The sequence below is a fragment of the Odocoileus virginianus genome, chromosome 3 (genome assembly GCF_023699985.2).
Source record: "Odocoileus virginianus isolate 20LAN1187 ecotype Illinois chromosome 3, Ovbor_1.2, whole genome shotgun sequence".
NCBI lineage: Eukaryota > Metazoa > Chordata > Mammalia > Artiodactyla > Cervidae > Odocoileus > Odocoileus virginianus.
Window position 1 is genome coordinate 88,567,951 of NC_069676.1, and position 23,451 is coordinate 88,591,401.

The 23,451-nt window shown below is 37.4% G+C and overlaps 1 protein-coding gene across 9 annotated transcripts in view; it reads right to left on the reverse strand.

Annotated features, from left to right (window-relative positions):
- Positions 1 to 23,451, reverse strand: part of MCTP1 (multiple C2 and transmembrane domain containing 1) — a 545,955-nt gene that overhangs the window by 230,247 nt on the left and 292,257 nt on the right. For all 9 annotated transcript variants that reach the window (XM_070465825.1, XM_070465823.1, XM_020873018.2 and 6 more), the window contains exons 3-5: positions 20,405 to 20,547; positions 12,151 to 12,230; positions 7,407 to 7,512 (exon numbers count right to left, since the gene is read on the reverse strand). In XM_070465825.1, the coding sequence (XP_070321926.1) occupies positions 7,407 to 7,512; positions 12,151 to 12,230; positions 20,405 to 20,547 (329 nt within the window). The remainder of the gene's footprint in view (positions 1 to 7,406; positions 7,513 to 12,150; positions 12,231 to 20,404; positions 20,548 to 23,451) is intronic.

A 23,451-nucleotide genomic window follows, 5' to 3' on the forward strand; every position in this document is an offset into this window, starting at 1 on the left:
CAATGAACACTGAGGTATTAACTTCTGGATAACCTCCTTACCTCAGCTTTATCATTACCTTTTAAGGCAGATGCAGTAAGGAATAGGGAAGATTTGGAGCAAAGAATACAGTTAATAGAAATGCTAGCTGTATTTGTATATCAAGGAAGAGCACCGATGCCTTTTAAGAGCTCTATCTCCTTCAGCAAAATTCACTGTCAAGCAAGACCATTTCAGAAACCACCCACAAATTACAAAAATACAAAAAGTAAAAGATTTTAATATAAGATTAAGTCATTTAGAAGGTAACCTTTGGCTTAAATCAAGACAAAGGAATTATGTAGAAATGAGAAATTTCTCATAGGAAAGGAGAAAAATCATAAAATTGTCAAAGATAAGGATATATTCCTCTTTTACATAGACAGTGGTTTTATGGATATATTCTCTCTATATACACTCTGAATTAAATATTAGCCAAAATATGGAAGAGAAATAGATTTCCCAAGTTTACAATAGTTCCCTATGTTTTTCAAATGGAGCCATAAACTGCAAAGTATTATATTTTTTCTAATTACTAATGTCCAACTTATTCTGAAGCAACAAAATCCACCATTGGGTTGTGGAGATGGATTTTTAATAGATGTTTGTTGTTGGTGACAAATGAGTTATTGTCATTGTCATCACCACCATGATCATCACCATCATCACTACCACCACATTCTCATCACCATTAAAGTCAACTGAACATGAAATACTTTCGTGGTATGCCAAGTTTATCAAAACTTTCCCAGTTAGAAGTCATACTACAAATGTTCGACTTTCTCAGAAAGAGTTTCAATGAACAAAGAATGGTGATTCCTAGGGACAAGTTTTTGAGTCAAATCAGGTGAGAATAATTAACATAAGTAAATAAAAAACTAAAATCTCTTAACTCGTGACCATTTATCATCATCAACTAGTATCTAAGAATCTTACAAAGCTCCATTTTGTAAGAAATGCTGTTCTATGAAAAAATGGCTAAGAACATGAGCAGAGCTGAACCTCAAGGCAACACTCAATGTCACACAGATTCACTACTCCAGGCAAAGCCACACGCCCTGACTCATAACCGCTGTATGCAAAGCCAACTACAGGTTTGGTATTTTACTGTCTCTCAAAATCCCTTTTACCAACAAGCTGCACGGTATTATTTTTCAGATTGGGATACTGATACAAACAAAGGGTCAGTAATTTCCCCAAGTGTAAATAGAAAGATTGGGCAGTTACAGGGACTAATTCCTTATTTTCTGATTCAATCTCTAGAGTTCAATTATAAATCCAATGACTCTCAAAATGGCCCTGGATTTTATAACAAAATTTCTGCTTCTTGAGCCAATCCAACCAGCTCACCAATGGGTTTAAGTATCTCAGTCCCAATTCTCTTTTATTTTTTAGATGGTTGGGTGAAGGTAGATTCAATAAAACTGAAAACAGTAGAAATGTTTTTTAAAAAGTGAATTTAACAGACATACTATCAATATTAACATTGCTACCTTCGCTAACTATGAGACATGTTAGAGAAGAAAGATTGGGGAATGTTAAAGATAGCAGATGAAGCAAACTGTAGAAAAATAAGACTTAATTTTTGCTCTTTGATCTTAACTTCAGCTGAGAAACATATGAATTTGTTTTTGAAAGTGTCATTATCTAATATTATAGTACAATTCAAATTCTTTATTAGCAACTTAACTTCTTTGAAGCCCAATAAAAGGCATAAGTACATAAAAATATGATTCTGAGAGTTGCAGAATCTTTTGTGTTTTTAGAAGTTTCACAATCTCAATCCATTTTTTTGTTTTTATCTTTTGTTGCAGTGATTTTTTTAATGCAATTACATGGCTAATATAGATATTAAAAAATCACAGAATGGCTAGATATTATGGTACCTACATATTATAAAACACATGTATTATATGTTTATAGATGGGTTTTTACCACATGTTAGGTTATAAAACAATTCAGAAATTTTTCAAAAATAAACTACCAAGAAAAATATATTTTCTAAATTCACTAAAGGTCAACTAAGTTTAATTCATATGTTTCTTAAAATTTTCTACTTTTTAGCTTTAGCCAATCTGCAGGTCTAGGTTATCTAAGAGAGTGTGTAACACAAATTAACTCACTTTTATTCCACAAATTCGCCAATGAAGAAAGTTGTGGATTGAACTCTGCTAGAAAAAGAGCCAGAAAGAACTCAAACACACAATCAGACCAAAATACCACATATAGGACACACATGTATGCACTGCACACTGCAGCATCAAAACAGGACGTGCATTCAAAACAGAAATGACAGTTGTGTCATGCAAGTCATCAGCATGCCCCCAGGAAGATTTTGGTTTCTCATACATACGACACTGAAAATTAAAACACACACACACACACACGTGTGTGTGTGTGTATATACATATATATATATACACATGAATACACACACATACATACATATATGTATCCGTTCACAACTGGGATTTTTTTACAAAAGAATCATGACTCAATGGAGAAGATTTTAACATAGGTAACCATGAAATACTTTTGTTATGACTCATGTATATTTCTTAATTAGCTATAATTAGATATTGCATGTTTGAGAGGCTTTAGTAAATACAGTAGGCTGATAAGGTTTTCAACTTGTTCTTCATTTTTACTGAGTTCCAGAACAGGCTATTCACACAAGGAGAAATCATCCCAACCATGTGATTCATGAAATGCAATGTCAGTATTAATAGTGCATTAAAAACGGGCATGATAATTGATTTAGAACTCTGACCACTTTGTGATATTAAGTCCTCTATTTCCAGTTACTCATTTCTTCCTGCTTTTGATAGGATTTCTTAACATTAATGTTCTATTTCCTATCTGATGGTTAGGATTTATTTGTCAATGGCTCTTGAAACTCACACTATCCATTCTCCATGTGAATCCATGTAAAATATTTAGTTAAGTTTTATAAACACAGGCATAAGAATAAACATGTGCTTTTTGAACTAAGTCTTAAGTTTCAAAAGCTTAAAATAGATCATTTTTGAGCTAATAATCAAAGAGAACAGAACTCATAATTTTGCTGTGAGAAGGTCAATGCAAAATCATCCTCTATTCCTTCCCTATACATCATTCTGAATATTAAATGGAATTATGACTCATTTAGTAAACTGATTCTGGTTTGCTGCATTATGTGTTTGAATTTCTCTAAATAATATTTATTCTTAGATAATTTGTGAAAGTTCAGCAAGTCATTTTCATTGCAGCAACATATTATATATTTCAGGCATATTAAAAATTTAATTTGAAGGTACACTGGATCATTGACTTGCTTTTAATCAAGAAATTTCTAATGTATTCCAGGTAAATATAGTTAGCCAATACCAGGCAAGTTACCAAAATGAAGAAAATACAGTGATGTGCTTCTAATTCATTGTCATCATTAGAAATCTCGAGACAAGCAGTACAGACTGATTTTAATCAGATTATCATTAATATAAAATTTAAGAGCTCCAAGGGAACATTAAATCATTATTTCCAATATTGTTTGTGACAACCTCAGGGATTTGAATATTGAAGAAGGAAACTTAAAATACTTTCCCTTGAACCTTTGAGGCATTCCATCAAATCCTCCTTGAGATTCTTCCACAGCCCACTGAAAATCAACCAGGTACAGAAAGCTGGACTAGGTTCTAAGAGGAGTCATCATAAGAAAGGTAAGCAGAAACAATAGTTTTAAGTATTTATAAACCCTTGTAAATTATTATTTCTTAAACCAGGGGGGACAGGCTATAGGATGGAGGCAAGGTGAAGTGCAGTATGTAGAAGTGTATTGGACTTGAGAGGAGGTGAGCTGTGTAGGAGTCTATATTTTGCTGGGACAAAGGTTACTAGCGAGGGAATGTACGTTCCTTTGTTGGAGACAATTAAAGCCTTCATCAGGAGTTTCCATTTCCATGTTAGAGAAATGGCCGGAGGTCACTGAACACTTAGAAGAAGAATAAAGAAGGAGTTATAATGCATAATGCATATAGGTGATCAAGAAGTGGTTTTATTCAATAGATGCCCACAAATGGCATTTATTCAAAAGTTCAAAATCTCCTAACTAGTGTCACTTACCAATTTTAGAGACAGTAATTAATAAACAGCTCTAGAACTGCTATAGAGACCAAAATAAACAGAAGGGGGGAAGTACTAATTCATGCGTCTTTGTTAGAAGTTTTCATCATGTAAAGCATATGCACAGAAGCGGCAAACCCAGTCTAGGAATCAGACTAGCCAGGATATTGGAGATCCTAATGGAATTTCCTGTAGGGGACCTTGCATGCTTCCTCCTCTGCCCCTAACCCAGCTGCTTCTCAACAACCAACTCCAAGCTCCCAGCTGTCAGTCCATCCACAAAGAGGAGCCGAGGTAGCCAACCAGGCCACCCTCCTCTCGGCTTCTCCGGTGCTGCTGAGGTCGAGAGGGCTTTACCAGCCAGAGGCCGTCTCGGTACAGGCTGCCGCCCTGTGCCTCTTCTGAGCACCGGGCGCTGATGGGCCACTTGCTTCTCTGGTGCCTAGGACAGAGCGTCCAAAATGGGAAGGGAGAAGACACCGGTTTTCAGCTGCTGCTGCAGAAACAATCTAGTGCTATTTGGAGGTATAAAGTAAGGCAACAAATGAAAAATACTTGGCAATAAAAGATTTCTTCCAAAAAAAACTAAGTTAGCCAAAGAGATCTGAATCAAGAAAATGGCATGAAAATTTCAGGAAGAATTCTTCATGTTAAGGGCAAATGTGGCTAGACAGATACCATAAGGAGAAAGGAAAATGAAGAAAAGATAATTAACAATTCTGATGTGTTAACAGTTTCGTGTCTCCTACCCGTTTCCTTTCCTATTCATGTTTGATAAACCACTGATGATGAGTAACCAGGCACTGTCATATTCGAAACTGATTTTTCCTAATTAGAAAGAAATGGTGCCTAAATATGTTTGAGCAGCAATGAAGATGGAAGGATTTTTGCAAGAATTGTTGAAGAAAAACTAATTTCTGGAATGACTCTAACTGTGCTATATTTCTGAATAATTTAGAACAATTCAGCTGCTTCATCATAAAGTCTCTTGATAATAATTCGAACCCTTAAACCCTCAGTCTGATGTTAGAGTATTTAATAAATATTCTTTTAACGTAAAAAATCAGCAGACCCTTCATCATGAAGTCACCCAAATAACTACAACAGTTGTATATATTTGGATCCTCAGTAATATTGCCAGTTTGGATGTTCTGGGGACACCTAAGATCTCAGGCACTCAGGTATTTTCATTTATGAAGTGTTGTCCTTCATTAAAGTAACAGCATCACCAAACAAGAATATTCTATCACCAAGTTTTGTTGATTTCACCTCTGATAGATAAACTGTTTCATTTCCTTCCATCTCTATGTCAGACAACTCTAATCCAAATCTCCATTATCTCCCACCAAAATTTTCAAAACAGCTTCCTAGCTGGTCTCCAAACATCCATTCTTACTCTTTCATCTGTTTTCTACAGTGTAGCTACAAAACAAGAGACAAATACAATTATGCCACTTCTCCTTTACAGTCTTTTCAATGGCTCTCTATTGCTCTTTGGGGAAAGACCACGAACTGTCATGTGGCCAACAGTCCTTATGCAGTCTGGGTGCCTCCCTTTCACTGTCATCATGCACTAGGATCTCCCACAGTCTGCTTCCACCCTTCTCTAAGCTCCAGCACTTTTTCAATTCTTGGAGTGCAGCTTGGTTTCCCCAGCTATAGAGCCTTTGCCTGTGCTATTTCTTCTGCTGGAAATACCTCCTCTGATTTTTGTTTGTTTGTTTTTTGCTTTTATCAATTCCTACTCGCACTTCAGACCTCGTGTCTCATTTGACTTCTTGCCATTTCCTTTTCCAAGAGATCTTTCCAACCCAGGGATTGAACCTGCGTCTCCTGCATTGGCAGGCAGATTCTTTACCACTGAGCCAGCAGGGAAGCTCACGGGTCTAGCATAGGATTTCGCTCTTAGTAGGTTCCTGGTGAATGCCAGGTTAATTTGAATAAAAGAATAAATGAATGTTTATACTTTATTCCTGTGTATGGACTAGCCAGATAGGATATACTCCTTGGTTTATACTGGGTGAAATATTATATTCTGAACTGGTGACTTTCAAAATGATGAGCTTTTATTTCTAAATGTTCTCTGTGAAAAAACATCACCTACCCTTTCATTTGCCCACATGAGACTATGCCTATGAACCTACATGCATTCTTTCGCCATGCTAAGTTCTCAAGGTAATTATTCTTAGATAGCACTTGTTCAAAAAGAAAATTTTCTTCCTCACTTAATAAAGTATAGAGACTTAAATCATACTTAACAAATATTATATATGAATAGGTGTGCTCATTGTTTAATTTTTAGAAAGGATAGAGAAAAGTGCACTGGAAAAGGTGAGTTTCTCAATGAGTTTAAGGCGCTTCCTCATCTGAAACTGTAACTCACTATATTTTTTTACAATCTAGGGGAAAATGCCAATTATATTAATACCTTTCCAGCAGAAAACATACATCAACTTTAATCATGCAATATTTGAAGACAGAAATACACACATTGCTGAAAAAGAGTATTTAAATTTGCCTAAAAATTATTAAATATGTCTACTCTTAAAATGTGTTGCAATCAGAATTAATGAGAATAGCTCTTAGTACATGAAAGTACCCTGAGTCTAATAAATAATCTTTGTTAAATTGTGGCAGAAAGTGTACTGGCAAGAATATTGATGCAGGTCAAACCTGTACATATATATTTTTTTACCGTCACTTCAACAGTGCTGGAGTAAGCTTTTCTGTATCCCTTGTCAGTTTCTCATCACAGACAGCCAAGGCTAGAAAATTGGTACTGCCAATATTGGAAGCCCATCAAGAAGATGAAAAGTACTCACTTATCATTCATCAAACAAATACCAGAAAGCAGAAATTCTATTGTAATTTCACCTCATTTTCTTTGTTATGGTACATTTGACAGTACAATCAAAACAGTAGGGTCTGGATATCTCTAGGTAGAATTCAAAATATTCAATTTACCAGTAAATATAATCCCTAAGTGAATACCACTGTTCGCTACAATAATACATGTTTGAAATTAGAAAATAAAATTGTGATAAAAAATGCAATTGTGTCTCTTATTTACAGTAAGAGGTCCTGACCTGGAGAACAGAATAAGAAACTTGAATTCAAAAGACAGGATACACCTAGACCGCTGATACATAAGATACTCATAGAAACAAAGAAAAGGCCAGACTTTCTTATGCTGCTTCTCTTTAATATTACCTCTGTGTTCAGAGAGGCTCGCAACATTCACACAAGTGGGAGCAAAAAAGCTACAACCAGACTCTGTGGGAACTTACCACATGTTCTCCTTCTTTAGGGGTAAGGACGACTGAGAGCAAAATGATCCCAAGATCATGGTCAGGATAATGGGGATCTTTCAGTGGTAAGGTCACATCCGTGGGCCTATGGTATAAAATGTTAAGATATTGAGCATGAAGAAAACCAGCGACAAAACGCAATCTACTGAATGAAAAAGGATGGTTGCAAATGATAACACCCACTAAGGGTTCAATACCCAAAATGCATAAAGAACTCACATAATTCACTATCAAAAAACCCCAAGCAATTGGATTTAAAAATGGGCAGAGGACCTAGATAGACATGTTTGCAAGAAGGGACATGCACATGGGCAATAGACATATAAAACAATGCTCAAAAATCACTAATTAGGGAAATACAAATCAAAACCACAATGAGATATCACCTCACACCTGTCAGAATGGCAATTACCAAAGAAGCAACAAATAAGTGTTGGTGAGATTGTAGAGAAAAACAAACACTTGTACACCATTAGTGGTAATTTATATTGGTGAGACCACTATGGAAAATGGTATGGGGATTCCACAAATAATTAAAAATAGAACTACCAGATGATCAAGCAGTTCCACTCCTGCCTGGGTATCTACCCAGAGAAAACAAAAATACTAATTGGAAGAGATAAACGCACTCCTGTGTTTATTGCAGCATTGTTTACAATAGCCAAGGTATGGAAGCAGTCAAAGTCTCCACCAACAGATCAGTGGATAAATAAGATGTGGTATGCATACACAAAGGAATATTACTCAGCCATAAAAATAATGAAATCTTGCCATTTGCAACAATATGGATGGCCTTGGAGGGTATTAGAAGTGAAATAAGTCACACAAAGACAAATACTATATGATTTCAGTTATATGCTGAATCTAAAACAAAACCAAACAAATGAACAAAACAAAACAGAAACACAGATACACAGAACAAACGGTTGGCAGAAGGGAGGGAGCAGGAGAACAGATCAAATAGATGAAGGAGATTAAGATATATAAACTTCCAGTCATTAAATAAATACATGGGGATGTAATGTACAGCATAGAAAATATACTCAACAATGCTGTAATAACTTTGCATGATGAGAGATGGTTACCAAGTTTATTGGAATCATTTTGTAATGCCTCTAAATGTCAAACCACAATGTTGTATACCTGAAACCTATATTGTATGTCAACTATGCTCCAATTAAAAATATATATATAATATTAAAAAGGTTTTAAACAGTCATTAAATGAATAAGCCAAAGTATATCTTACATCAACAATTTATTATTTTTAAGAAGAAAAGCAATTTTGCCTTCCTTTAATTTCCTGGTATAGTTTTTGTTGTTATTAAAATACCATCAACATATTAAGTTATCCAATAAAATCATGGGCCAAATGGATAACTGGATTCACACACCTAAGTTTCAGTCCTTCATGGGGTTCTGGAAGGTCATGGAGTTACTGGAAAGGCCAAGAAAGTACAAGAAGGAAGCACTGAGAAGCCTGTAAGGTATGTCTCTAGGACTCTTAAACACACAGAAAGCAATAGCAGCTATTTCTATAAATTGGAGTCCAACAACTAAATGAGGGCCATTTATTGACCTCTACCTTCCTTTTAGTTCTTTGGAATCATTTGTAAACCAGCAGTATGATTTTTTTAAAATTTATTTTTAATTGAAGGATAACTGCTTTACAAGTTGTATTGGTTTCTGCCATACAACAACGTGAATCAGCTCTGAGTATATGTGTATTCCCTCCCTTTTGAGCCTTTGTCCATCCCCCACCCACCCCACCCTTCTAGGTAGAGTATAATCAAAGTAAACAGATGAGTGGGAGAAGAGGAAAATATAACATATAATTTGCCCAATATATATTATAAACACTTTAAAACAATGAAGAGTGGTGGTTTAGTCGCTAAGTTGCATCTGACCCTTGTGATCCCATGGTCTATAGCCACCAGGCTCCTATGTCCGTGGGGTTCTCCAGGCAAGAATACTGGAGTGGGGTGCCATTTCCTTCTCCAGGGGATCTTCCTGACCCAGGGATTGAACCCAGGTCTCCTGCACTGCAGGCAGATCGTTTACTGACTGAGCTACTAATATTTAAAATAATGCTTCTATTTTTGGCTATTTAAACCCATGTCTAAATACTGTTTAGGTTCAGAAATTCAAGGAAACCAACACTTAAAAGATGTGATCAATACTCAGAAGGCTTCAGAATTAGAAAAGTATCTCTGAGGAAGAGATTATGAATTACTCAATATTACCCACAATAACTTTTGGAAAATAATGCAAAATACACCTTCAACTGACAATGTATAGGTAATACCTTGTTTCCATATTTTAATTAATACTGAAAAAAAGGGTTCATGTCCTCCATAAACCTAAGTGAACGTAGAACATATAGCATCAAACTTGAATCTTGAGATCCTGGCAAATTAGGAATGTTCCTTTGGTTGTTCAATCATTTATTAATTTAACTCACAAAGCAGGAAGTGAACACTACTAGGTTCTGGGTAAAAATCAGTGGTCAAGACCAAATATAAGACACTTGTCTTCATGGAGCTTAAGTTTTAGTGAATGATACAGCCAGATTCTAGTCTTGGGGAAAGGGCTTGATGGGAAAGGTGGTCCAAATAAAAACTTCCAATCCTGGATGCACTTCAGAATCAACTAGGAAGGTTTTAAAAACAGCATGATCCTGACCTCTACCCATGATGACTCTGGTTCTGTAGATCCAGACTGGGGTCTGGAAATCTATATATTTACAAAGGTCCCCAAGTAATTTGGGGGAACCACAGCTACTTTCCAATGCTAAGATTTTACAATCCTAGGATACCCTTTCTTAATTCACCGATTCAAGGAATGATGCTATGAGAAATCTGGATGGTTTTCTGATGATAGAGGTTTTAACTGAAGCATAAGGAACCGAACAAACTGATAATACACATGAGTTATAAGAGCTGTGATGCAAATTGTTCCAATATTAATTTTAGTTATAACTAATCATTATGGTTTGAGAGTAACAACTTGATCCTTTTAACAAATGCCCTTATATTATATATGTGTATAATACATATTTGTACATATACACATATTACATACACATATGTATACACACATGTCTTTACATGGGGTTACAATTTTATTTGGACCATTTTCCTGTAATAATGATGACATTAAAAAATTAACAGCAAAACCTTAATTACATTTCTATAATGATTACATGATAAAGATTTAAGAATATTTGCAATTGCTTTACGATGATTATTGTTTTCTTCAAAAACAATACCTTAATGCATTATATAGCAGACTAAGTATTTATATGGCTGCTATTGCTATCCATCTGTCTATACCCAGAAGCTGCTGATTTCGACACACAGAATGCAATGGCATACATGAATAATTTTTTTAAAGTGGTAACTTAATGTTTAAGTGGTTGGGAGGGGAGGGAATAGTCCACTAAATTCATAAAATAATGAATGTGCAAAGTAAACATCAAATGCTTATGTATATTTTTGAAATTTTTTTAACCATCCCCATTTTTTTCCAGTTAAAATATTTTTCAGCAATAGTTTATATTTAACAGCGAAAAAAAGAAATTTGTGCTTTATGTTAGAGCTTAGTAATTTGCAGATCCTTATTCAGGGTCTAAGGAGAAAATAACTGTGGCCTTCAGAGAGGAGCAGAACAGCCCATTCTAGCTGGAGGTGTTTCATGATAATGGACCACATACAACACCTTTGAGGACAGCCGCGTGGAGGTGGGGAGCCGGCCATCACCCTGAGTAACTTGAGTAATGGCCTGAGCTCGATTCTGGGGTGGAACGAAGGACATGTAGGAAGTAAGGAAAAAGCTGCTCTTTCGTCCAGTGTGAGGCACAAATGACATTGGAAGACCAATTAACTGCCATCAAGCTCAGACTGTAACATATAAGGGTTCTACTATTTATATTTCATCTACATGTAAAGTATAAAGTCGTGATCTGGCCCACTGCTCTGCTTTCCACTATTCCTGCTACATGATATATAATACGATCATCTAAAACATCGCTTTAAAATCACTGAAGACGAGTTCACAGCTTCCTTTGCAACCATTTCAACACTGCTTTAGACCTTCGAAAGTCTGCTTTTTCTTGTGTGGTAGTGGTTTAGTAGCTAAATCATGTCAGATTCTTTAGACACCACGGACTGTAGCCCACCAGGCTCCTCTGTCCGTGGGATTCTCCAGGCAAGATACTGGAGTGGGTTGCCATTTCCTTCTCCAGGAGATCTTCGAACCCAGGTATCCTGCACTGCAGGCAGATGTTTTACCGACGGAGCTAGTACCCGTGGTGTATTAATCAATACCAATGACGTGTTAATCAATATCAAATGGTGGCTTCGTTCTTAAATTAATGATTATGGTTAACATGTATAATCTTCATGCCTCACTACAACCACACCAGCAATGTGAGAGTGAAGAATGTATCAGTCTAGATTCCTGGTTCTTGGCACAGTCCGGAAAACAAAGTAGGTGTCTTTAAGAATTTTTCTGCTGAATAGTTGTTATCAATGAGATCGTGCAGGAAGATGCTATTATTTCCACTGAGTAAGTGAGAAAGATATACTTGACAAAAGCTGGCTAGTATGAAGGCTAACAACTATAATTGACAGAATAGCAACAAGAACCCAGATCTGTTGACATTTTCTGTTGCAAAGGTCTAGCTTCACAACAAGGTATAGTGATTACAACAGTCCAAAAGTTACCTGTTTAACTCCAATTGTGTGAGATCCAGGAAGGCTGAGCCCATAAAGTCATCCTGCAGTCCAAAGTCATAGTCAAACACCTACAGAGCCAAAGACATAGACATCATTATGAACAATTCTGATGTAAACCTTAAGTGAGAACATCTTCATTATAAAATATTGGTTTTCTATGTCATCAGAGTCAATACAATTTCTTCAGATTTATTTTTAAGATTTTATTTGTTTTTATGTTTTGAAATGCTAGGGTCTCACAAAACATTCAAAGAGAATTACATTTAATTTTGTAACTAAATTATTTGATTTAAAATAAAATAGAAGTTTACAGAAGATGAATAACGAGATCAAATAAAATATAGTAAATTGTCAAAAATGTGGGAACCACAGGCTAAGGAAATTTACCCTTCAATATAGAAGCTGTATTAGTATTACTGAAAGGTAAACTGAATTGGTATGAAATTCAACAAATATGTCTTCCATAATGGGCTGTAGGTGATAAAGACAGGGCTCCAATTTCTGTATTTTTTTCAGGTCATTGAAGACATCCTTTGACATTCTAAGACAATGTTGTTTTAAACATACACAATAAGTAAACAGTAAGATATTATGACTATAGCATTTTATAAGTTATACTATGCATATTAAAAAGCAGAAACATTACTTTGCCAACAAAGGTCTGTCTAGTCAAGGCTATGGTTTTTCCAGTAGTCATGTATGGATGTGAGAGTTGGACTATAAAGAAAGCTGAGTGCTGAAGAATTGGTGCTTTTGAACTGTGGTGTTGGAGGAGACTCTTGAGAGTCCCTTGGACTGCAAGGAGATCCAACCAGTCCATCCTAAAGGTGATCAGTCCTGGGTGTTCATTGGAAGGACTGATCGTGAAACTGAAACTCCAATACTTTGGCCACCTGATGCGAAGAACTGACTGATTTGAAAAGATCCTGATGCTGGGGAAGATTGAAGGCGGGAGGATAAGAGGATGACAGAGGATGAGATGGCTGGATGCCATCAGTGACTCAATGGACATGAATTTGAGTAATCTCCAGGAGTTGGCAATGGACAGGGAGGCCGGGCATGCTGCAGTCCATGAGGTCACAAAGAGTCGGACATGACTGAGCGACTGAACTGAACTGAATGCTGAGATTAAGCTTCTATTGTCACAAGCAATTATTCAGGGATAATATTAATGTAACTAATAACAACAAATAGACAGAAAAAGAAAAGGATGTATTTCTTCTGTCAAAATCACGTGTCTCTTTTGTGCCTTTCATGGTTCATGTTCATACTATGACAAACAAGACAAGCAATGTGCTTAACCTTCTGGATCCTACATTTCACAGCTGGGAGAGTCAATAAAAACCCGAATATATATGTAGAGTTCTGCAAGGAGCACCATGGAGACAAAAGTGTAAGGGAGTGTGTTGGGAGCTGATATTTTATACTGGCATCTAGGAAGGCCTCTTGGAGGAAGCATATTTATGTAGAGCCTGCAATGATGAGAAGGATTAGGCCACTAGAATGGGAAGAGCAGTCCAGCTGAAGGAAACAGCGAGTGATTAGCATGTTCAAGAATCAGCCAGTAGCCAGCGTGGCTGGAGCAAGCCGAGAAAGGTGGAGACTGGAGGGAAGAGGGGGAGAGAATGCAGAGCTAGATCAGACGGGGCCATTTCCAAAGAATTCTAAATAAATGAGAGCTGGCTAATTTCCATCCATTTAAACTTTTTCTTGGGCTTCCATGGTGGCTCAGATGGTGAAGAATCTTCCCGCAATGCAGGAGACCCAGGTTTGATCCCTGGGTGGGGAAGATCCCCTGGAAGAGGAAATGGTAAGCCACTTCAGTATTCTTGCCTGGAGAATCCCATGGACAGGGGAGCTCAGCAGGCTATAGTCCATGGGATTGCAAAGAGTAGGGCATGACCCAGCAACTAACACACACAAACATTTTCTTACGGAATTCCTCAGCCAACATTGATTAAATACTTATTATGTGCCAGACAATGTGCTAAGCACTTAGCAAACTGTGGTGAATTGTCCATGCCTATAGTTTAGTGAGAGAGATAGATGATATTCAAGGAAGTGCCCAGGTGTTACAATCACAAATTTTAATAACTGTTGTAAAGACAAGAACAGGGTACGAAATAGAGAAAAAGTACATTGGAGATCAGGGAAAGCTTGGGAGATGGAAAAAAATGCTACTAGATGAAGTTTAGAGCTGTGTGCCTGACCTTTTCAAATGGAAAATCACTGTATTGCGCATTGTACAGAGCATGAACAGGTAAGTCTGCTCTTAAAAGGATGAGCCAGACCATCGCACGCTCCAGGCTATGAGAATCCACTGGTCATCGCTGTTCTGCCCAATTCATGACACATTGGCTAGAAAGCTCTAAGCAGAGGGAATAGTATATACAGAAATCCTGCATCAGTTACTTTTTCTTTCCCTCTAGTAATATATGTGTACTGCAATTTAAGCAAACTTAATACGTAGAAAACTGATATCTAAACAAAAAATACATACTTTGCATTACAAAGGGATTCTTAAATTGGAAGAGTCACAGGGATTTATTTAAGTTATAAGTTCCTCTAATGCCTTTTAAATTATTCAATTTATAGTCATTTGATTTACATACAACCTTTCAGGAGTACATTTGTTGTAGAAGGCGCAGCACTCCTGCAATAAATATTCTCCTTGATCAATTACACTTCTGAGCTTTAGTCATCCGCTCAGTGGCATATCTTATGCAACTGACACCTTGGTACATGCAAACAGCTGCAGTAGTGTATTTTACAGCATAAAACTTACACCAAAATTAGAGAAATCTCTCTTGTGCAATCTCTCCTAATTGTATCAGCCTAAGGATTAAAATCTTGGGGAGACTACAGTGACCTATAACCTATAAGAACACCTGGGGTACACCTACACATATAATGTGGAAAGCTGTGAATCCAGTGACTTGATCCTTGTAGACAGCTCATATGGGTGATTCAACATTCAAACTCTGTTTAGTCTCATGGGGAGAGTCTTTTCTACCATCCTAATGCTAGATATTTACATTAGTTCTCAATTAATCAGCAAAGGCATTAACATGGGGAAGAATGCAAACACCAGAATCCATTCATTAATGAAACTGTTAGCAATGAAATTTGCAGCCAAGCTCTATAAAGTATTTGTCAATTTATATGTCAGTTTACTGCTCTAGATGAAATGTCAGAAGATAGAGAGCACAGAAGAGAGATGAAATAGGAAAAGTACTCCCACTGCAATAAGTACAGTTAATGATGATTAATGTTTATCCAACACTTACTATATATAAGGCACAGCCTTAAACACATCATATAGATTTTTATTAACAAATTTCACTCTTTTACAACTTAGTGAACAAAGCATTGCTTCCATCTGTCAGATAAGGAATCCAAAGCTTAAAATATTTATTTTACTTGCCCCCAAATTCCAGGACTAGGAAGAAGTCAGAGTCACCTCTTGTAACAGATTTCAGACACAGAACATCTTTAAATTGAACAAACATAATTTGAGAACCCACTCTGGGTAAAGCACTGGGAATTCAAATGTGAACAATTCATAAGGGATATTTGCTTTCACAGACCCTCTGCCCCATGAGTTGGAAACATTAGGTAATATTAGGTGGAAGCTGATTGGGACTGAGTAACACCTCTCTTCATTCTCAAGCAAGTCCAGAACATGAAATGCTTTATTCTGATCAATGAGTTTATTTATCATCTTGATTCAATTGTTTTCTATGGAAACTGGATTAGGAAATGCATCAGTTAAAATGCTTTTGGGTCCAAGTAACAGAAAACTCAACTCACACTGGCTTCAATAGGAATGGCAATTTATTAGCTTAATGAATGAAATGTTCATAGGTAATTATGACTTCAGGGGTGTTTATATTTGGGGCTGTTCAAATGATTCATGTATTTATTCATTCATTTGCTTGAAAAATATTTGATGGACACCTGCAATGTGCCAAATACTGCTTAAGGCACTAGAAATACAACAGTGAACAAAATAAAGGGAGGGATCCTTGATATATGAAGGGATGAAGACAATAAAAACATGTTAGGTGGTGGTAAGTGCCATGGAGAAAAGTATCAGAGGGAACGGGAGTGATGGGAACTGCTGATGGGAGCAACATAATGGGAATAGGAAGTGAAAGGTACTCAGGCCACATAGGTACCCAGGTACCCTTGGCCCAAGATATAAGATGCTACTCATACAAGTATGCCTATGATGCATTTTCACACCTAGGCAGTTTCAAAACAACCGTTTCACTATAAAAGAACAATTAAACTTCAAGTCATAAAACTGACATTATAAAATAAATAAAACAAAACGTAACTGGGGCCATTGCAACTAGTTATCTCTAATGGAAAACAGAAGCTATGCTGCTTAATTGCTGGGAGGACTTAAGCAAACCCTTCATCTCTGGGAGCCTCATTTACCTGTAAAATGGAGGTGAGAAGAGTTACTTACAGGGTTATTGAAAGGATTACATGAGACAATGTAGGTCTGGCAATTAGCACAGCGTTCTGTAAATGGTAGTTAGTATTATGATGAAACTGTGACTGCAGATTCCATCTTTCTAAGACTCAGTAACTTCACATGGTCTTTATCCATAAGCTAAAAGCAAGTACAGCCATGTTTTGCTTTGCTATTTATTTTTTTGTCTAAAACAACTGAGATTCTTGATTCATGCACTTAGGAAATATTTTTGAACCATTCAAGACAAAGCATGTAAGATAATGCAAACATCTAACTCTGAAATAATTTTGTTTGGGTTCTTTACTGTTTATGGTTGTGAAATATTTCCATTCCAACTATTCAGCTGTTTCCATTCAAATGTCTAGAAGAGTGTCTCTCTCCTCAAGCAATACACCACAGAAAGAGAATCCATTTTGTATCTATACAAAGAAACACATTTTCAGACCCTCTGCTCTATGAGTTGGAAACATTAGGTAATATTAGGTAGAAGTTGCTTGGGGCTGAGTAACACCTCTCTTCATTCTCAAATGAGTTCAGAACAAGAAATGCTTTATTCTGATCGAGTTTATTTATCTATACATTTTAAATTTATTTACCTATACATTTAAATATTCTGTACAAAGCAATATATTTTCAGAAACAGAAGCTTGGACTCCAACTCAGAGGTCCTGAATCAGAACCTTTGTGGGAGAGACGGATCCCTAGATTCTTTAAAATTTTAGGGATAATTCTTTTTTTTTTTCATTTTTTTCATTTATTTTTATTAGTTGGAGGCTAATTACTTTACAATATTGTAGTGGTTTTTGTCATACATTGACATGAACTAGCCATGGATTTACATGTATTCCCCATCCCGATCCCCCCTCCCATCTCCCTCTCCACCCGATCCCTCTGGGTCTTCCCAGTGCACCAGGTCCGAGCACTTTAGGGATAATTCTGATGTACAGTCAGGATTGACAGTCATTGGTATATGACATGACACTCTTTTCAGTCAGTCAGTTCAGTCACTCAGTCATGTCTGATTCTTTGCAACCCCATGAACCACAGCACGCCAGGCCTCCCTGTTCATCACCAACTCCCGGGATTTACCCAAACTCGTGTCCATTGAATCGGTGATGCCATCCAGCCATCTCATCCTCGGTCGTCCCCTTCTCCTTCTTGCCTTCAATCTTTCCCAGCATCAGGGTCTTTTCCAATGAGTTGGCCCTTCGTATCAGGTGGCCAAAGTATTGGAGTTTCAGCTTCAACATCAGTCCTTCCAATGAACACCCAGGACTGATTTCCTTTAGGATGGACTGGTTGGATCTCCTTGCAGTCCAAGGGACTCTCAAGAGTCTTCTCCAACACCACAGTTCAAAAGCATCAATTCTTCAGCACTCAGCTTTCTTTACTGTCCAACTCTCACATCCATACATGACCACTGGAAAAACCATAGCCTTGACTAGATGGAACTTTGTTGACAAAGTAATGTCTCTTCTTTTTAATATGCTGTCTAGGTTGGTCATAACTTTCCTTCCAAGGAGTAAGCGTCTTTTAATTTCAAGGCTGCAAGCACAATCTGCAGTGATTTTGGAGCCCCCAAAAATAAAGTCAGCCACTGTTTTCACTGTTTTCCCATCTATTTGCCATGAAGTGATGGGACCAGATGCTATGATCTTAGTTTTCTGAATGTTGAGCTTTAAGCCAACTTTTTCACTCTCCTCTGATCAAGAGGCTCTTTATTTCTTCTTCACTTTCGGCCATAAGGGTGGTGTCATCTGCATATCTGAGGTTATTGATATTTCTCCCGGCAATCTTGATTCCAGCTTGTGCTTCTTCCAGCCCAGTTGGTGATTGCAGCCATGAAATTAAAAGACGTTTATTCCTTGGAAGGAAAGCTATGACCAACCTAGACAGCATATTAAAAGGCAGAGACATTACTTTGTCAACAAAGGTCCATCTAGTCAAAGCTATGGTTTTTCCAGTGGTCATGTATGGATGTGAGAGTTGGACTATAAAGAAAGCTGAGTGCTGAAGAATTGGTGCTTTTGAACTGTGGTGTTGGGGAAGACTCTTGAGAGTCCCTTGGGCAATAAGGAGATCCAACCAGTCCATCCTAAAGGAGATCAGTCCTGGGTGTTCATTGGAAGGACTGATGTTGAAGCTGAAAACTCCAGTACTTCGGCCACCTGATACGAAGGGCCAACTCATTGAAAAAGACCCTGATGTGGGGCAAGATTGAAGGCAAGAGGAGAAGGGGACGACAGAGGATGAGATGGCTGGATGGCATCACCGACTCAATGGACATGAGTTTGGGTAGACTCTGGGAGTTGGTGATGGACAAGGAGGTCTGGCGTGCTGCGATTCATGGGGTCGCAAAGAGTCGGACACGACTGAGAGACTGGACTGGAACTGGAACTGAAACGAGATGCCAACAGTCTGGTGCTTTCCTTATTAACCCTGCTCTCCTTTCTTATCCATTTCCTTCATGGTTACAGGAGCTCTAACTTATTTCTTCTAAACCTCCCTAGGAAAAAAAAAAACTTTCTTACATCCCACTTATCTTTTCCAAAATTTCTATTGACCCCTTACCCCAGCTGTGTATTGTGAGGGTGTTTCTTTTTTTTTCTCATTTAGGCACATTTCTTTCTCTCTAACATTTCTGACCAGGAGGTCTTCCCGTCGGTGGGGGCAGGGGGCGTTGGCCATGAATAGGTGGGTCATCATATATTGATTGCTAAAAGAGAGTAAACTAATTCTATGTAACAGATTTCCTTTAACCAACATCCACTTGAGACAATTTATTATGCAAATACAGTCTATTTCTTATGCAAATATAGGTCTGTTCACCCCATAATGACTTCTAGAAACTTATTAACTCTATACTTGGAGATGGTCTTGTCATCAACTTTATACAGTGTCCTCCTAATATTTTAATAACATCTTGATTATTTCCCCCTTTTTGCGGAAAAGAGAAATAACTGGAATCAACAGATGCGAAGATTTGAGGGAGAGGAGGATGTGCAGAGATTGCTGAAAAAGGGCTCCTGTGAGATTTGGGGCTCATGCGAGAAAAAGATGGGGCATGTGATGTGGTCAAAGTAGAAAAAGGTTTGGTCACTGGATGGATAGTCAAAACATAGGGGCTGAAAAGAAAACAAGTATTCACAGACATGACTTAAAGGGAAGTCACGTATTTTTTCCTAATTTGAAAGTAAAATAAGGAATTATGGTTAACTCTTTCCACAAATTCTTTTTCCTCTTTGTTCAAAACTACATCAAATGAGAGGAAATACTCTTTTTTTTCACCTTTGATAATGCAATAGAGACAGGGGTTTTCCTCCCTCTATTATCTTTAACCTCCTCATCTTCCAAGTAAAGCATTTTGTTTGCAGCCAGGAATGGTAGACCCCTGATGTCAAAATAATTCTTAAACACAGACTGTGTACAAGATCTTATTCTTGCTCTATTACATGGAGACTTGTTTTTATATGTTCCCAAAGTGTGTTAAATTCATTAACTGCACCAAGCAGCAGGAGATGGACTTCATAGTCCTCCTAAAAATGACTGGAAATAGAACTGTCTGGAAGAAAAGTGCTCCCACGAGCTCCCCCTGGTGAATATAGCTCATTCAATCTCATCACTAACAGATTAGAATTGAGTATAGCAGAATATATCTCTGGTGGAAAAGCTTATCAGACACAGAGATGTGATTAAAAAACCATTAAATGAGGGTTTCTACGTCAGATTACATTAGGGAAAAACAAATAAATGGCTCACCTTTATATATAATGGCTCCCTAAGATGATCAACAAGAAGGCAAGCTTTCTCCTCCCACACAGGATTGAGGTTCTTGTGTATTATTTTACTTCTAAAAACTTCTTTCCTTCCAATTTTAAACTTCACGTATGGATCACTTGTCCCTGTTAAAGAGATACAGATCGATTCATGTTAACAGTGCTTTTCTACAGTAGTAAGGCAACACCTCATCTAAATATCACAAAGTAGCTAAAGGAATAAAATTTAAAGAAAGCTTATCAAATAGGAAATAAAGATTAAGTGCCTAAATATTCCCTTAAATATTGAAGTGACGGTAAAGAATAATAAATACTATTATTATTATTATCATATTTTCTGATCTTAACACTATAACCCTGTCCTGGTATGTAAAAACTCCACTGCATGCTTCTTATGTAAATTTAATTTAAATCATAGAGATTAATCTGACATTTCATCTGGTCAACTGTAAAAAAGATGGTCTATGACTTCAGCTGACTTAACTAGCTTTAGACTTATAAATGCTGCTAAAAATTTACACTAGACTAATGGGTTTAGGAAAAGGTGAGTCTTAAATTGGGCTTCAATTTTATCCTTGGTCCCATATTCTCTCTTGTTCATAAGTTTCAATTTTAGAATATTGGGGAAGGATGGAAGTCTCAGAGGAAAGCATCAGCAGGAAGGAGACAAATGATTATTAAATTATCTTGAAACTTCATATTATCCGTTAACACTTCCAAGCTCCCTCTAAAGATAAAAGAAGAGGCGTCATATAAGCTGCCCATGGGTACACAGCAAGCAAGAGATGGAGTTGGGCTTACAACCAAGGCTATCTGATTCTAACATCTGGGCTTTTTTTTTCTTCATCTGCAAGAGGAAAGGGCCTATATATACTTTCATATATATTTATACCATTTGTCATTTTGACTGATGAATGAGACCGATCTCGTCTAATGAGTCTATGCTGTTATTAAGGATTCCTAGGAAAGGTAGATCAGGAACATCACCAAGGAAACCATTACAGTGACAATCTTCATCCTCAGGAAATAATTCTTTATACAAGATCTGTCTCCCTTAGAATAAAATCTTGTTTCATTCTTTCTGTTTTGTCCAACCTGAAACTGTAGTTGATAACTATGGTCTACATGATTTAAAGAAAAATGTGAGTGGGGCTCAGAAAATTATAAAGCACTCTCTAAGTTTTAGATATTACAATTATGATGCTGGTATACTTAAACCACCTTGGAGAAGGAAATGGCAACCTACTCCAGTATTCTTGCCTGAAAATCCCACAGACAGAGGAGCCTGGTTGGTGGGTTAGTCTATGGATCACAAAGAGTCAGACATGATTTAAGCAACTAAATAACAACATACTTAAAACTTAATACTTAACAACATACTTAATACTTAAAACTGCCAACCTGTATTCCTCCTCAACACTCCACTCACTTCCCTGACACATAAATATCTATGCTAAATATAAGGATTGCCTTACGAAATTTGTCTTTTCTTATATAATCATTTGGCGGGGGTCCCTCAAAACTCTCCACATCCCCCATACAAATATAAGGCCTTGTTTTTGTATGCTTAGACCTGGGTTTAATAGAACAATGATTCCAATTTCCCATTGTGAAACTCCCATTTTGACAGGTTGATTTTATTGCAACAAGACAGATTTTTTTTAAATGTTTTTAATGTAAATACAGGCCTAATAGTCATGTGTCACAATGCATCCTTTAAGGGAGTCAGTGTGACCACAATGTTTAATACGGCTGATCCGTGTTGATGTATGGTAGAAATCCAACCCAACGTTGTAATTATCCTTCATTTAAAAATAAATAAAGGGAAAAAATGGTTATTTTTTAACACAGCGATTCGCAGCTCCAGGCTGAGCACCCTGGGGATTAGAAGAGTTACTGCATATAATTTGAGGGATATTAACAACCCTGCATCCATCTGAATTTTCTCAGTCATGCTCTAGATCAAGTTACTGCCTTTGACTTTGACAATCACCTATGCAACTACTACCAGTTACTAGAATATAATAAGCTCTGTAAGGTCACAGCCATTCGTATCACTGTTTTTTAAACCCCCAGCACTTAAGTACAAACTCAGACATGTTGTTGGTCCTCATCAAGATGTGGTAAGCAGCTGGATGACTTGGTGTGGGTGGCAGACCCTCCTCCTGCTGACGCTGGTCACCTCCACTTGGACACCTCACAGACATCCCCGTGTTAGCACTTTAATGGGCCTTGATCCTCTCCTGCTCAGGGTGCCCCCTCCCTCCGGCTTTGTCATGGGGGTTAAGCGCTCCACTATTTGACATTTCCTCCAGCAAGACACTGAGAAATCATTCTCCATACCTCGTTCTCCGTCCAGGACACCACCAAGTCCAATGGATTCTCCTCCAAAATACACCATGAATCTGTCTTCTCTGTTTCCATTCTCAATAAGCTGCCACAATTTCTTTGCTATGCAGCTGCAATAACTTCCTAACTAGTCTCTCCATGCTTTTGGGTCCTCCTTTAATTTTCTGTACTTTGGCCAGACTGACCTTTTAAAAATGCAGATTTAATCTTCTCCCTTCTTTGCTTAACACATCTCATCACCTTTCAACCACACCTATAATAAAACTCCAAATCTCTAAGCTGGCATACAGAACTTACCATCTTTCCACCTTCATTTTTGGCCTCCACTCTGTTCCAGCTGTCCTGTTATTAGAAGTTCTTTTCTGCTTCCAGTCTTAGCATCTTCCAACCAGCTTCTCTGCTTAAAAAGCCCCTCCTTCCCATTCTCTCCACCTCCCCACCCCCCAATCAGGTCTTAGATTAAATATATAACTTGCTAAAGGATGTTTTGCTCAACATCCCAATCAGAAATAGGTTTCTTCGTTATTTTCTCCTGGCATTTGTTCTCTTGTGTAGTAGTACTAATCATAATGCTGCTGCTGCTCCTAAGTTGCTTCAGTCGTGTCCGACTCTGTGCGACCCCACAGATGGCAGCCCACCAGGCTCCCCTGTCCCTGGGATTCTCCAGGCAAGAACACTGGA